The sequence below is a fragment of the Pleurodeles waltl genome, chromosome 9, assembly GCF_031143425.1.
Source record: "Pleurodeles waltl isolate 20211129_DDA chromosome 9, aPleWal1.hap1.20221129, whole genome shotgun sequence".
Classification (NCBI taxonomy): domain Eukaryota; kingdom Metazoa; phylum Chordata; class Amphibia; order Caudata; family Salamandridae; genus Pleurodeles; species Pleurodeles waltl.
This window is the reverse complement of record NC_090448.1, coordinates 640156343-640171964: the sequence shown is the minus strand read 5'-3', so window position 1 is coordinate 640171964 and position 15622 is coordinate 640156343. Positions and strand designations below refer to the sequence as shown.

The 15622-nt window shown below is 45.7% G+C and overlaps 1 protein-coding gene across 1 annotated transcript in view; it reads right to left on the bottom strand.

Annotated features, from left to right (window-relative positions):
* LOC138259796 (homeobox protein SIX5-like) overlaps nt 1–15622 on the bottom strand; it is a 94394-nt gene that overhangs the window by 50978 nt on the left and 27794 nt on the right. Inside the window, exon 2 of the mRNA XM_069207687.1 lies at nt 13578–15064. Coding sequence (XP_069063788.1) covers nt 13578–15064 — 1487 coding nt within the window. The remainder of the gene's footprint in view (nt 1–13577; nt 15065–15622) is intronic.

The following is a 15622-nucleotide window of genomic DNA, read 5'->3' as shown; positions in this document are numbered from 1 at the left end:
TTAAAGGGGGTGTAGCATGGATCCGGAAGGCACCCAGGGCTGGGGTCAGGGAGTTTCACAAAATTGTTTGACTGCTTTTAATTTTTCTGTCTGGTCAGATGGGTGGCAGTGCTGCTGGGAGGGGGGGGGGGGAAGAAAGGGGACTGGGGGGGTGGCATAGGTCCTGGAGCTTTCAAGATACATGCTGTGCACTATGCCTGCTATTTGTAATTCTTTAACTTGGAATATCCGTGGTATGGCAATGCCTGCCAGGAGAGATAAGATACATGCCTACTTTGATTCAGGCATATCCATTTCACCTGTCTACAGGAGACTCATTTGAACTTCGAGGACCTTAATAAGGCGGCTAGGTGGGGGAGAGGACAGGTCTGTGGCCCCAGATATTCAGCCTATATCAGGGGAGTCCTCGTCTGGGTCACTCCAGAGGTGCAGTTTATCAAGACTATAGTCCTGGTAGATAAGGAGGGGCGTTATGTGGTTCTGGAGGGTACCCTCAATGGATGCCCCTTCTCTGTCGTGCCCCTTTACACATTCAACACCTCACATCATGGGTTCTGGGATACTATCTCCCAAACCATGTGGCTGGACCCGCAGGCTCTGGGATTCTGGGAAGGGGACTTTATTTGCATAAATAACACTGATTTGGACAGATCGATACACCCATTCCCAGGCACTCCAGACTTCAGGCAACAAAACATTTCCAACAATGGTAAGGTTGTTTAACTGACATGATATCTGGCATTTGAGGCACCATGGGGAGTACTCTTACTATGCACCGGGACACAAGGTACACACTCCGCTAGATTCCTTCTTTTGTAACTCGGACTGCTGACCTCTTGTGCGTAGCTCCAAGTACCTCAGTAGGACCCTCTCAGATCACAATGCACTCAGTCATGTTTCAGTGGGGCGTGACAAGGGCAGCTATACCAACATGGCGGCTTCGGTCAGAGGCCTTACAGGACACGATATATACAAGCTCTGTAGCCAAACAAATGTCCCAATAGTTTGAGAAGAACACAGGGTCCATGGACTCCAAAAGGACTTGAGTGGGATGCTCTGCAGGTCGTAATGAGAGGGCATTGCATCACCACGACATGGGGCGTTAGGTCAACTCTAACCCATAGTGTGATGACCATGAACTTCTGGCTATAGAGGTAGAGGTAGTGTCAGTGCCTGCCTCTAGCCCTCACCCAACAGTCTTGTGTAGCCAACATCAGGAGGAAATTAAGCGTTTCTGTGATCTTGAATATAAGTCCTATCTAGTCCGCCAGCATGCAGATTTTGATAAGCTGGGGCAAACACTAGCGTGGTTGCTACAGGCAGAGACCCCTAGAACTCTGTGTTTGCACAATTTTATGAACAGCTATACTCTTCCGCACCAGGTCCCTGAATAGCACAGGTGCAGGATTACCTAGGGGCAGTAACGCTCCCCACTTGACCCCAATACAATTGTTGGATTTGGAGCAAACTCATCAAATAGAGGAAATCAACTTGGCAAATTGCCAAATAGTACGTGGTAAGACCCCGGGCACGGATGGGTTCCCCGTGGATTATTATGCATCTTTTAAGGCCACGCTTGCTCCTCGTCTGCTGGAAGTCTGCTGATAAGCGCATCAACAGGGAATATTGCCAGGATCCCTCCACAAAGCACTCATTGTGGTGCTTCTGAAACTGGGCAGAGGTCCCCTTGAGGTGAGTTCTTATCGACCATTATCAGTCCTGAACATTGACTATAAAATCTTAAGCAAGGCCTTGGCTAATCGACTGCTTCCAATACCAAGCTCCCTTGTTCACACAGGCCAGTGTGGGTTTGTGCCCCAGAGGGTGACGCATTCCAACATTTGGCACCCGTGCCATGTTATGGATGCGATGTCAGGCAAGGCCAGCCTCCTGGTAATGGTCTCCCTGGATTTTGAAAAAGCTGTTTGACATGTTGAGTTGGTCCTATTTGTTGCAGGTGCTGGAGGTCCTTGAGATGGGTCCTAACATCCTCGGTTGGGTTAAGCTTCTATACACTGACCCACGGACACAGGTTGTCAAATCTCGTGGGCTTTTTCAATAGGTAGGGGGGACTCGTCAAGGGTGCTCCTTATCTCCAGTGCTGTTTGTGCTAGCTATGGAGATGTTTGCCGCCATGCTATTAACCAGGGGCCCCATGTGGGGTGTTAGGGTGGGCACAGACTGGCACACTGTGTCCTTATACATGGATGATGTGTCGATAACCTTAAGAGACCACAACCATTCGCTACCGGCTCTCTACGATCTACTTCATCGATTCGGCGAGCTGACGGGCCTTAAAGTAAACTGGGTAAGTCCTGTATCTTCCCCCTGCGCTGGACTGAACCAGAACATCAGGAGATATTGAACAAAAGGTGCCTCCCCTGGTGCTGAAACCTTCTGCTACCTCGACGTGAACATTTATCATAAAGATTAGGACTTACTAGATGGTAATCATGCCATCATTCCATGCATTTCTGGACTCGAATGTCACTATTGCTCATGGGCAGGGCTGCAGTAGCAAAGATGCTGGTTCTTCCAAGGCTCTTATATTTCTATCTGGCTTTTCCAATGATACTGACCAGATCCTTTTTAGGACCCTGAAAGGCCTAGAGTCTGACCTTGTTTGGGGTCCCGCGGGGAAGCGGTTCTCCACCTCCATGCTTCAGCGCCCCGTACTGGAGGGAGGACTTGGGGTCCCAGATCTGGAGCTGTATTACATAGTGGTCCAATTGCAGTGGCCTATGCGCTGGCTGGCGGGACTGGAACAACGGAGGGTAAAGTGATTCAGGCAGAACAGAAGGGCACATATGTGCTGAAATTGTAGCTTTCCCCAAGAGGGCCAACTAGGGATCTAGATAGACTCATGTGTGCGGCCAAACTCTTCTGGATTTGTTATATGCAACGCAGACATGCACTGGCTCCATATGCACCACAACCGCCTCTCTGGAGCATGCCAGCTCTGTAAAGTCTAAGGGGAGCCCATGATTTTGATGACCTTGGCTTGGAGCCAGGTTCACCCAGATGGATGACCTGTTCAATTATGGCACTCTGCTTTCTTTTCAAGGGTTACAGGAGGCCTACGAGCTCGGAGCGGGCCTTTTTCTCACATATAATGCGACGGTGGCAGTGATTGGGAACGTCTGGGCACATCTGGGCAACAGAACAGGCCAAACCACCAATACACCTAGGCTTACAGTGCCTCTTAACAAATGGACTAGGCCATTGGGCGATTTCAATGTTATATGCAGCCTTAAGAGAGGGATGTAAATACTTTTTAACCTAGAGCAAACACAGATGGGACATCTGTCCCAGTAAGGAATTGACTACTAAACAACAGATCATGGCCTTAGAGCAGTTGAAGCGACTCTCACGCAATGCGCGTCTAAAATCTATGAAATTAAACTATCTGCATCAAACCTATTTCCAACACAAAATGATTGCAGCAGTGTCTCCGGAACGTTTGAGATGTGGCCACATAGATGCCACATTTATGCACATGGTATGGGAATGCCCACAGCTGCTTGGCATGATAGAATACATATCAACTGTGATTGAGGTCCAGTTAACACCAGACCCACTACTCTGTCTCACAAATTGAATTAAACATTATCTAAAGCTGTTTGACCTATCGCTAGTCCATGATTAAGTGATGGCTTCAGGTGACCCATAAATGGGCCTTGGCAGATGCCACAATCGCAGATTACGGGGGAGGGGGGTGGTTTGGAGCTGCATGAATGTGGGATACTTATGTTCTCAGATTATTTGACAGACTGAATCCACTTCAACCATAGGCTTACCAAATTATACTACTGAGCGACCCACTTACTCATTTAACCACACACACATGCTCGGCACAGATCAACAAGGGACCCCACACCCACCAGAGGGAACCCTGTAGGGGTCGGCCCGCTGCCCTTCCATCCCCACCTACTGCCCACCTACACCCATACATACCCTTTTTGTGTGTGATATGCTCATGCCACTTATGCTCCTGCATTTTCGATTAACTGCCTATTGCAGCGCCAGCCAGAAGAGTTTTAAGAGTTACTGTTTTACTTTACTTCGTGTTATGTATGTTGGCTGCTCCTCTACAAAACGGGGTGCATTATGTTGTTTTGGGTCACGATCCTACAATAGGATTCTTATACACTGCTGCTCCCTCCACATTGTTGTAAGATTTCCTCTTGAATATTATCAATGTAAACATGCTGGGATGTAACTGTCCATCCACTTAAGGAACAGATTTACTATTGTATCCTGTGCATCTAGTAGAACCTGTGATAACATGCCAATAACAAAATGTAAACAAAAAAAATGAATATCGTGAAGGTTCCTACTCATGGTAAACATTTTGTAAATTCAGTATCCAAACTCTAAATTGCTCTGTTACGGTATCAGCAAGAGTTGTGTAGCAGCAACCTCTCCAGCACATTCCTGATATATATCAAATTGACTAAAGATGTACTTGAAGTGAAAAAGGAATTTTTCAACTTATTGTGGAATATTTCAAATGAAAACATTTAATAAGATGAGAATCTAATATTACCTCCTTCTGATGGACTTGAATATTTTGACAAGCCAAAGGGGCTGGTTTTTTAAGTGAAGGCGCCAGAGAATAAATCCCTAATCCTAAAATCCTTTTGATATGCATGAACCGTAATTCTTAACGCTGATTAAGTGGGATAACCCACTAGCTTGGAGCGTGGTGTGAGAATGACAAACCGTGGTGCAAAGGTGGCTGACAACAGACAGTGTTACAGGTGGAGCGAGGCATTGGAGTTGAGCAGCAGAGTCAAACAGCTACAGAGCTCGCAGAGCTTTCAATGGACTACTGGCAGCGCTCCAGCAGCCAGGCGATCCTGCGCTGATGAATTTCCTGGTGAGTCAATAGTGTGCATCTCCAAGGGGAGCCTGGGAAGGGTAGCGGCAAACCTAGTTTGTTTCCTGCTTGACCGCCTGGTCCTGCCTGGCCCTATATGAGTGTTGAAGTGGGCCAGACACACAGTTTGGACTGGAGAGCCTACATCACTACTGGTAATATCAGAGTATCTTGCAAGCCCCCATGGAAGCGCCAGGGGGGTGTGCGTGCCTGCTGCGCCCTGGGTGTCCGCAGGAGTCCAAGAGGCTCCAGATCATCTCCAGGTACACCACCATAGCTGCTACTACAGCCTTCTTCCTATTTACTGCCTCCTGCAAACACTTGCCAATTTTGACTAACCCCTGACAACTCCGGTACCTAAGTTCTCCAGTGCAGACAATGGTGATAATCTCCTGTATGCAGTAGTGTGCTATGGGCTGGAGGGGCTTCTGGCAGGGGGGTAGTGGCAAAGAGAGTGGGTGTTTGATTTTGGAAGAGGCAGTAGGCAGATTACTGAAGTATTATCTGAAGTAAGTCAAAGGGGGTTAGTTGTGGCAGCCCGTGGTGAGTCTTGCATGTCATCGGGTATCGGCCATTCTGCATCTAATTTGTTGGATAGTCAGATCATTATGGGAACCTGTATTCAAGAACCAAGACAAGAGTTAGACTGAAGTGCACTGGGTTCCTGCTAATCAGGTACACAGCAGTAGTGTTCCTTCCCTAAAACAAGACACTTGGTCACTTGATCACCAAGTGACCAGGCCCTTCAGCCTATTGAAGGTCCCTGTTAAATAGTACCCCTGATGCCTAGGGCATAGGCCCCTCAGAGCTGCAGCACAACTTGTGCCACTCCGAGGGACCCACCACCAACCTTATGCAGACTGCCACTGCAGGCTGCGTGACAAGGTGCTCCCAAAATTGAAAATGCAACATGGCAGATACTTGTGTCCATGTCCCCTAAAACACTGCTGCTAATATCTGTAAGTCACCCCTACAGCAGGCCTTCAGCCCAAAAGCAGGGCGCATTATATTACAAGTGAGGTCATGTATGCATGAGCAAATATGCCCTCTCGTATGTCTTTTCGATTCTTAGACATAGTAAGAGTACAGGGAAGCCATTTTAAATACATGTGCTGGACACTGGTTACTACGAATTACACAGCTAAATGATGGCTTCTCTGAACGTAGGGATGTTTGGTATCAAACACCTCGTATTAATAAACCCTCACTGATTCCACTGATGGATTTATTAATACATGCACCCAGAGAGTGCCCACTGAAAAATCTACCATCTGCTGGTGAGCTCACTGACAGGTTCTGGCAAGATGAGCATCTGACCTCCCAGGTGGACAGCCTGCACTCTCGAGCAGCCAGAAACAGCCAGTCCGGGCTGGGGTGTTAACCACCCCTCCCCACAGCTTAACCTGCATTCCAAGGCAGGGGCTTCAAAGCAGCCCACCACCTTTTATATGCAGAACTGGCCTTCCTCAGAGAAAGATCCCAACCCCCTGCCTCAGGGGGCATCTGGCATCTGGACAGGCTTGAAAATTATCTATGCAGGAGGCGTGTCAAACTTCCAGACTGGGAACACCATGAGGTAGGTCAGCCTGAAGTGGACATCACTTTAGAAATTCCGCCATCTTGCATGTGGTGGAACTGACAAACTCTGGTTAGGGTGATGCTCACTTCCCACAGGAAGTGGTCATCTGGCGGGTGTAGTGATCCCAAGGGTAAGTAGTCCATTGGCTACTACCCTGCATTCCCTTTAACGCCCCCTAAATTGAGTATTTAGGGGACCCACAATACCAGATCCTCATCAGATCTTCACTGGACCCAAAAGAAGTGGTGAACAAAAAGACTGCTGGACCTGAGAACCAAGGAGCACAAGTGATATGGTGCCAACCCTGACGGCTTTTGAGGAGCAACTGACCTGTCCTGCTGCAGCAGCCTCCAAGAAACTGGGAGAGCTGCCAGTGCTTTTCCCATTGCCAGGAGGAACTCTCTTGAAGTAGGGGAGTTGCTTCCCTGCATCTGCAGACACCCATGAAATATCTGAGAGGACCAAGACTGCCAAAACCCCGACACTGTCCATCACAACAGTACCCGAGCCGCCTAGCCTATGCTGAAGTGGGCCAATGGTGTCAGCGTGGTCCCCAGGCCCTTCAGAAGAGAAGCCCACCCTGTGCTCGCCCACTGTGGACTTCACAACAGTGCCTGCAGACTGTTTCTGCAGACCCCTCTTCAACCGCGAGGGACCAGGAGGCGAAACCCGACACCCGAGGACACCTCTGCAGCAGTCCGCCCTGGACCCAGAAGGTGTCCCCAGGTCTCCCCACCTAAGCCAACTTGTCGGTTGTGTCAGACTGCACCCCCAGTGCACGCCTGCAGAGTGTTTCTGCAGGACCCTCTTTAATTGTAAAAAACTCCAGTGCTGGACCGAACGCCAGAAGACACTCCTGCACCTGGGCCCTACAGCCAGAGGAGAAGTGGACTGACGGTGTTCCCACGTGCCCGAGGACTTCTAGGGTCGAGCTCCTCCTGTGGGTTTCCATGGACTGTCCTTTCAGTCTATACCTGCAGCGACGTTGTAACAGGTCCAATCCCCATTGACTTGAATGGGACACACAACGCCGTAACACACCTCTGCACCGGGACGCACCAGAGCTCCCCAAGGTGACCTGTTGGTGTGGCCGTCACCCTGCCCCAAAACCCCTGTAAGTCTAGGAGATTGGTCGCATAAGTTGTACTCTACCTGGACTGCCGTCTTTGTTTTCCTCCTTTGGACTGCATTGCAGCTTCCTGAAAATGCATTGTGTAGACTTTTGAAAACTATAAAAATTCATAACCCCACCATTTTTTTTAGATTGGCGTCAAAGGTCTTTGAGTGTATGTCTCATTTACTGCATGAGTGTGTGCCTTAAATGCTTAGCACTACTCTCAGATATGCCCAAACTGCTCAGCCATACTACCCACAAAGGGAGCATTTGGGATGTCATTTGTGCCTCTGTGATACCTCTGGGGAATGCTTGGACACTTTCCACAGTGTACTTCATTTTGGTCCACTATAAAGAGCCAGCTTCCTAAACTGATCATTAAATTTGTTATAATTCATAGAATCCAGAAGAAACAATACCACCCCCTCCCCCACCCGAAAAAGTGTCACTGTTCAGGTGTTAAAAAGTCCCATATATGTGAATCTGAAAACATGGAGGAGCTAGCTCCTTTTACTATTATTGAATTTGACTGAGTGACAGATGTGATGAAAGCGACAAGTCCCCTGCCGTGTGGTTCACGGCACCCTAAGGAGACCTGAGAAAAAGAAAATTCCTCTTACTTCTCAAGTTCACCGAGGAATTTCATCACCAAACATTTAAAAGTTTTCAATAGCCCTAAACCACTGAAAAGTCCTGGCCTGATCTGGGCTTCGAGCAAAAACAAACTGAGTAATAATTTGAGAATCTCCAATATAGATGTGTCGCATACCGGGCCCCGGTATTGCATTCCATAAAACGAATGAGGGTTTTCCCAGTGAGTTTATGTGCACTAGTGAAAGTACTTCTTAAACCTTCTGAAACTGAGGCCGCTTGTGACTACCCTACAGATTTGCTGTCATTCTGTTGATCCTGCCGAAAATGCCCTCAATGGGATAAAAATGCGACTTTTTGGCCTGTTGATGACAGAGAAAAAGACTTGGTGACTACTGTAAAAGGATTAGATATGGCTGTTGCAACGGACTAGTTTCTCGAGGTCAACTTTCTTCTTCTCTACAACTTAATGCTCATTTTGTCCAACAAACAACAGACTTACATTGTGGTTTCTTCTCATTTTACCAAGAAACTGTTGAGTCTCTCTCCCCAAAGTCACTCCAACTTAGCTCTTCTTATTTTAGTTTATCACAGGGTGTTTCTAAAATTTTCGATGCTGACTTTATTGTCATTGATGCAAACAACTCTTCAGGTGATGTGAAGAGCCTTGGCAGCAGATTTAGCGCTATGTAATGGCACATTAGCGTAATTTTTTTAAGTGAGTGTGGCATTAGATGGCCAAAAACGCAGCGCCAGATTTACAAGGTGGTGCGATGCATGCATTGCGCCACTTGGTAACCCTTTGCGCTAGATCATGCATGTGCCATGCTAATGTATGCAAGGTGGCGTTTCCCATTGTAAGGGGGGGTTGGGGGGGGGGGGAGGGGAGGTTTGAAAAAATGACCAAAAAATCCAAGAGATTTTTTGGAAGCATTTTTTTCTGCACTTTTAATTAAAAGGCGTTAAAAGGAGGTGCAGCTTTATTCATAATGGGCCTCAATGGCCTTTGCACGATTACCGTCAAAAAGTTTACGCTAATCCTGCAAAGCTCCAAACTAGCGTTCTAAATGTTGATGCTAGTTCCCTAACTAACGCCATGGTGCACCGTATCTTAGATACGGCACAAACATGATGGCGTTAGGGGGAGCTAAGAGGTGCAAGAAAAGTGGCGCTGCACTGAGTGCAGCGCCACTTGTTTTAAATCTGGCCATTAGTGTTATCTGACTGTAAGCAGGATAACCAGGTCCAGTTATTAGAAAAAATAAACATAGCGCTTAACTGAAAATCTAAAGAATCACCCCAAAAGCCATATTTGAGCACAAGACAGAAGAGGCTTCCACCTGTTTCAATTGAAAGGAAGCAGATGACATTTATGTATCTCAGTACCCTGGACTGGTCTATCGCTTGGGCAAAAGATACAGCATGCTTTCCTGTTGTAGCCTAATTAAGGTGTGAGGTCAGGAAAACTCCCAAGAACAAGGGTCTCCATAAAATCATTGCAAATTCCCAGAACTAGAGGTTCTTTTTCAGCCATAGTGCTAGGCTTGGTTAACAGGCCCAAAAGGGCCAGTAAGAGCACTATGCCAACCTGCAAAGATATGAGAGAAACAACATTTACTCCAACCCTCCAAACTGCGGGAAAACAGGCAATACAGATTAAATCAGGGTAATTTGAACCTAACTGTGACCTGTCAGGGCCGTGAGTATGAGGCTCAAAGGAAAACAGAAAATAAAACAAATCTCAGTGTTCGATAGTCCATCGCTTTAAACCTGAGAAGGTAGAGTACAGAAATCCCAACCTTTGCCCTTTAAACCATTACAAATGATTAAAGTTGTTTTTCATCTATCCCCTCCTTGAGGGAAATGGACTCAAATGATCTGCACCTTGTAGGTTTTCACATGGTAAAGGGGTGCAAGGTAACTAGGGCACACTTCCATTTTAAAAGTGTCACAGCAGCAGTCCAAGAGAAAGCGGGGGATTTGAATAAGCATGGTACAGAGCTGTGCGACGGCCCAGATACTACAGAGGGTGTTATATCTAAGATTTATAGATGTATTCCCTGTTTTTCTTTTTTAGGAATTACAGTAGGTTGTCGGCCACTAAAATTGACTTTCCAGATCAGCACGTGTTTCAACTACGGATTGGTCACAAACAGATGTATAAAAGTGGCGATCCTTCAACCGAATCATAACAATAACATTGTTGGCAGAAGGACCTGATGGTACTATATCAATCAGGTTCTCTTTGGTGGGAGAATTACTTAATCTCTTTTTTGTTTAAAGGGCTATCACAAACTGGAATAATACCGTATTCATGGCAGGCACAATATTAAAGCCCATTTATAAAAAAGGGCCCTGAAATGACCCCACGAATTATCGGCTAAAATCCTTGTTCAACACTTTGTCTAAAATCTACACCAAAAACCTGTTAAAATCCCTGGAGACATGGGTCTTTGGGTCTAGTATTATTCCAGGAGAGCATGGAGGTTTCAGACAAAATTATTCCATAAAAGATTACTGTTTTTTTAGTTTGGGGTGCTGCTAAGAGGGTGACAGCAAAAGTTAAGAACCTCTGTTCCTAATTTGTAAACTTTCAGGTCAGCCTTTGATCAGTGCGAGTCAAAGGATTTTATGGACACCGCTAATAGATGGAATATTCCAAGTGACCTGCTGGACATGCTCCAACAACTGCCGGTTAACAACTGGATTCAGGTTAATTTAAGTGGGGGCAGGCATACTATCAAAGAAAATAACTGTTGATAATGGCTTAAGGCAAGGACGTAGTTTTATCGAGTCCCCTGTTCTTTTTATTTAGGATCTTGCATTGATATTGGCTAGTAGAAAAACCTTCTAAAATTGGAGATGCCCCATGTTGATTGTCCGAAATGTAGGCGGATGATCTTGTCGTAAAGGACCATACCTGATAGGTCTGTAATATTAAACACATCTGTTTTGGGGAAGACAGAATACTCGTTAATGTGGGGAAAAAACAAGACCTTTATTTTCTCCAAGTAAACAAAGAAATGTACTTGGTTTTTAAATAATATAGCTCTGGAACAGGTCTTTGATTACAAATATTTGAGTATAACATTCACCACTAATTTAACATGGGATAAGAATATAGCAATAGCCAGACACACACTTCTGGCAACAGTTAAGGCTTTAAACGCTTCGCTCTGTAGGCCTCTCTGTGGAAGCCCTAAAAAAGGGCTTTAAGAGGAAAGTTAATTACTCAGACACAGTATGGGGCCTAGCTTGTTGCAACAGGCAGGCTCGTCTACTGGGAGTCTCAGGAATATCTCTGCTTAAAGGCTCTACTGGCTCTCCCAAGGAACTCACTGATCCATGCGATAAGGCTCAAACTAGGTTTAGATTCCTGTACCCTTTTGGCCAAGTCACAAGTAATAAGGTTTTTAATGCAGCAAACAATGTAATAGTAGGGATTAACTCTCCTCCCTAATGATAGAGGATAATATGTTACGTACTGATGAATTTTCACAACTGACTGTTGATGCTACTACAAGTTCTGATCTAGGAATAAGTATTTATTTAAGATTGAAGACTCTATATCTCCTAATAAGGTAAAGGGCGCCCTTCAAGGCGGAGTAAGGCAAGATTCAATAGCCAGGGACAAGTAATACACTGTGAGGAAGAGCTTAGTTGCCCATGTTAGTGGTAATCCTGGGACACTGAAAATTGTCCCTATTTGTATTAAGTCCGAGACTAACAAATGTGGGATACAATTTTCATATTTTGTTTAGGAATTGCCCACTGTTGGAGAACCCCAGTTTCACGAAAAGAATCGTGGATAATAAACGGCTACTGTTTTTGTGATCTGAAAATGAAGTACAATGCATGAATCAATTTATTCTCAATGAAGTCTTTAGATCAATCGCAATTGAAAGTTACATTTTGTCGTAACAGGAGTGGTTTTTAAAAAAAAAAGTTAACTTTTTTTTTTTATTGTTATTCCTATGGCCAACAAAAACTGATTCAGTGGAACAAGGCAAAAATCTGAGGCAGCTCCATACAAAAGATGGGAATTTCCAACAGTTGGGAAAAGGAAACATAAGGGGGTGGGTGGCGAAGCAACATTGAGGAGTCACAAACAAAAAGGGCTAGAGACAGTAATGTGGAACTGGGCGAGAAGCACACAGGTGAGAAAGCAACACAGGTGGTAGAAGTACACGAATGCAAAAAAAGGATGACGGTAGCAAGGAAGAGGTACAAGGCAAGAGACAGCAACACAGCACTGCTGATGGGGGTGGGAGATGTACACGGGGGAGAGAGCTGGCAAAAACATGCACTCTCAATCAAAGCAACAAAAAAAAAAATATATATATATATAGTAGTGCCCAAAAAGCAAACAGTAAACAGATAAGTAATGATTCCCTGCTTCAGTGGACTTACAAACATATGAAAACAAAGGAAAGCCCACATAAGCAGAAAAAAAGCAAACAAACAAGAGTGACAATAAAGCCAACTGTTGGTAAAACAATAGGTAGTTTTGCAAACAGACAGCTTTAGCCCCCAGAAGAGGGTGTCATCATTCTAAATGGCTATAGTATGGCCTCACTGTAAGTAGTGCAACCACATCCAAAGAAGGTCAACAACTAGAAACACTCCAAAAATGAGACTATCCATTGCGGGTACTCATGAATCTAAACGTACTGAGGGATAGACAAACAGGTCTCACATACGATTAAAAAAATCAGATTCCTAAAACGAATAAACATTCCATTAGTGAGGAAGTCCTGGGACAATAGCCCTGCACCACCCTGTGTTTTTAGGTTTCTAGTTAAACCTGATTTATTTCCTGCACAGGAGATTCATATACAGAGTAGCTGCTGTGTGCATTTTGGAAAACACTGCTTAACACTGTAGGAGATTGGGTTTAAAGAAAGTAGACATCATTTCAACAATGGGAACTATTGTCTCGACGTTCAGGCTGTAATACAGCTAAATGCTGGGGGAGCTGTGTGAGAAGTGACTTTTCAGCTTCACCTTAAAGATAGGAAGTAGCTACTGACCCTTTGGGTAAATCAGAACAATCTGTCATGTCCCACCAGTGTAGATTTTTGATACAGTGCATTTATAAAAGTGGTTTTTGTGATCCAAAACCTTCTTCCTCCTAAACTTCCCCTTCTAGCTTTATTAAGCATTCTTAACTTCCCATCTTTTGAAAAAAATCTGCTTTGCTCTGTATATAAAAAAAACCATACATGATTGAAATATGTGTGCATAAAAAACTAGATACAATTGAGTTGAGTTAAAGGTATGCCCTTTAGTAACTCTCATCAAACACTGAACTATATAGCAAACTATATTGCAGCAGTAATTATAACAGAAAGGGTAGAGAAAATGTGTCATTAATGAGAAGACCTGCAGTACAAACAAAAAGAAGCGAGACTTACCAGTAGCTGCAGCAGGGAGCTGCACTGCTGCCATTCCCATGCTTGTGTTGATCAAGTGAATATTTCCCTGGTTGAGAGGGGAATTGACAAAAGGTGGTGAGCCAGCTTGATTGAGTTTCACAGGGGAGTTGTTAGTCAGGATCTGAAATGATCCTGTGCCTTGCTGGAAAGTCAACATTTGGGATGAGGGGACAACCTGAGGGAGTGAGGGGAGTGAAACTAACGGAGACCCTTGTGGCATCTGAGGTATGGGAAGCAACGGCTGGGCTGATGTGGCCATTTGGGGGACTGAGTAAACTTGAGAGGGAGTGACAACTGGGGAAAGCGGGACCATCTGGGATGGAGAGAGCATGTGTGTGCCTTGACCAGGCTGAGACAGTGGGACCACCTGGGGGGTCAAGGAAGCTTGGGAAAGGGGAAGGAGTGGTGGTGATGTCCCAACTTCTGAAGGAATGGTGACAACAGCAGGTATTGAAGTTGCTGGCATTGTCTCAACGGAAGATGTCAGGTGATTGGCTGCGGGAAAGGAGACTAATGCAGAACCCTGGAGGACATAGGGAAAAGGTGCTGTTTGGATGCTAGGGGACACAGGTTGTGTTATGCCAGCCTGAGATGGCTGAAAAGTGTGAGCTAGCTGACCAGACTGAGTGTTAGACACAACTGCGGAAATAGGAATAATCTGGGAATCAGAAACCATAGGTTGTGCCTGGATGACTTGAGCCATGGAAGCCACTTGAGCCACAGTGGCCGTATCTCCTGATGGGACCACTTGAGGAGCAGACAATAACTGAGGAACGTGAGATGTCTTTGGATCAGAGGTGAGTGGTTGTGTTTGGTGCAGCTGGGTGACAGACAAGATCTGATGGGAGCTCTGACCAGTCTCAGACTGATGGAGGACTTGAGAGGTTGTGGTCTGGCATCCTTCTGACTTAACCTCTGCTGGCCCAGCTTGGCTGGTTTGTGGAACCTGGAGGGCTATAGGGCCATTTCTGGCAAACACCAAGGAGGGCAACGAGTCTTCCCCGTGTTCTACTTTAATGTCTGCACGACACTGTAGCTGCTGCAGATTGGTGGAACTGCTTGTGTTCAGCAAAACTGTAGAAAGAGTGTCCTGTGGCAAGCCTGACTCCTGCTTTAATTGTGGGCGGGTGCCACCAAGGACGGTGGCTCCGTTGAACAGGATGGGAGGGTTGGTGCCCACTGGGCTCAGGGTAATGGACTGGCCATCTCCTAGAGCCAAACCATTGATGATAACCCCATTAGGTGTCTGGATGACAGATCCCCCGTTCACAATGATGGGCTGAGGGCTGGTAGTGATGAAATTGCCATTTAGGAGGATGGAAGAGGCAGTAGAGCAGGACGTATTGGCTGCCAGGAAGAAGTTGTCAGGAAGAGGAGCCCCATCTTGACCAGTCGATCCTCCAACCTCCATATCCTCAGGCCCCTGGCTTGACTCATCTTCTGTGCTGTGATTTCCATCAGACTCGCTGCAGAAAGAAGAAAGATAGGTGGTTACTGGAAAGGTTTGCAAATGGTAGAACATGCATTTCTTTCAATCAAAATAAAATTAGATGCCTCAGGTAGCCAATAATACAAATGTGGTGATGTGGGTGGGGTAGACAACACGTCTTCCCAAGACTACCTTGGAGTTGTTTTTTATAAATGGAACTATATCTCACCAATCCTGGCCTCAACTACAAGCTTTCTATTACAGAATAATAAAACCTAAACAGATATAGACACTCGTCTCTCAACTCTTACCTTGAAGACAGCATAACTAGTCACAGCAAGCCATCCACTGCTGTGGGCAGATTAATATTTTACCTGCCACCACCTGAAGAAGTAGACTGGAGATAAAGGCTTGTTTTTATAAGTGATAACAATACAGCTGTGGAGCGTTAATGGAAATCCCACACCCCCCCAAAACTGGACAAACAAATTCTCCATCATCCCTCGGAAGATCAAAATCAAGATGTACTGCAGGGAAAGGTAAAGCTTATCAAAGCACGTTTCTCCTAACAAATTAAACTGAAGTTAAGCATCTA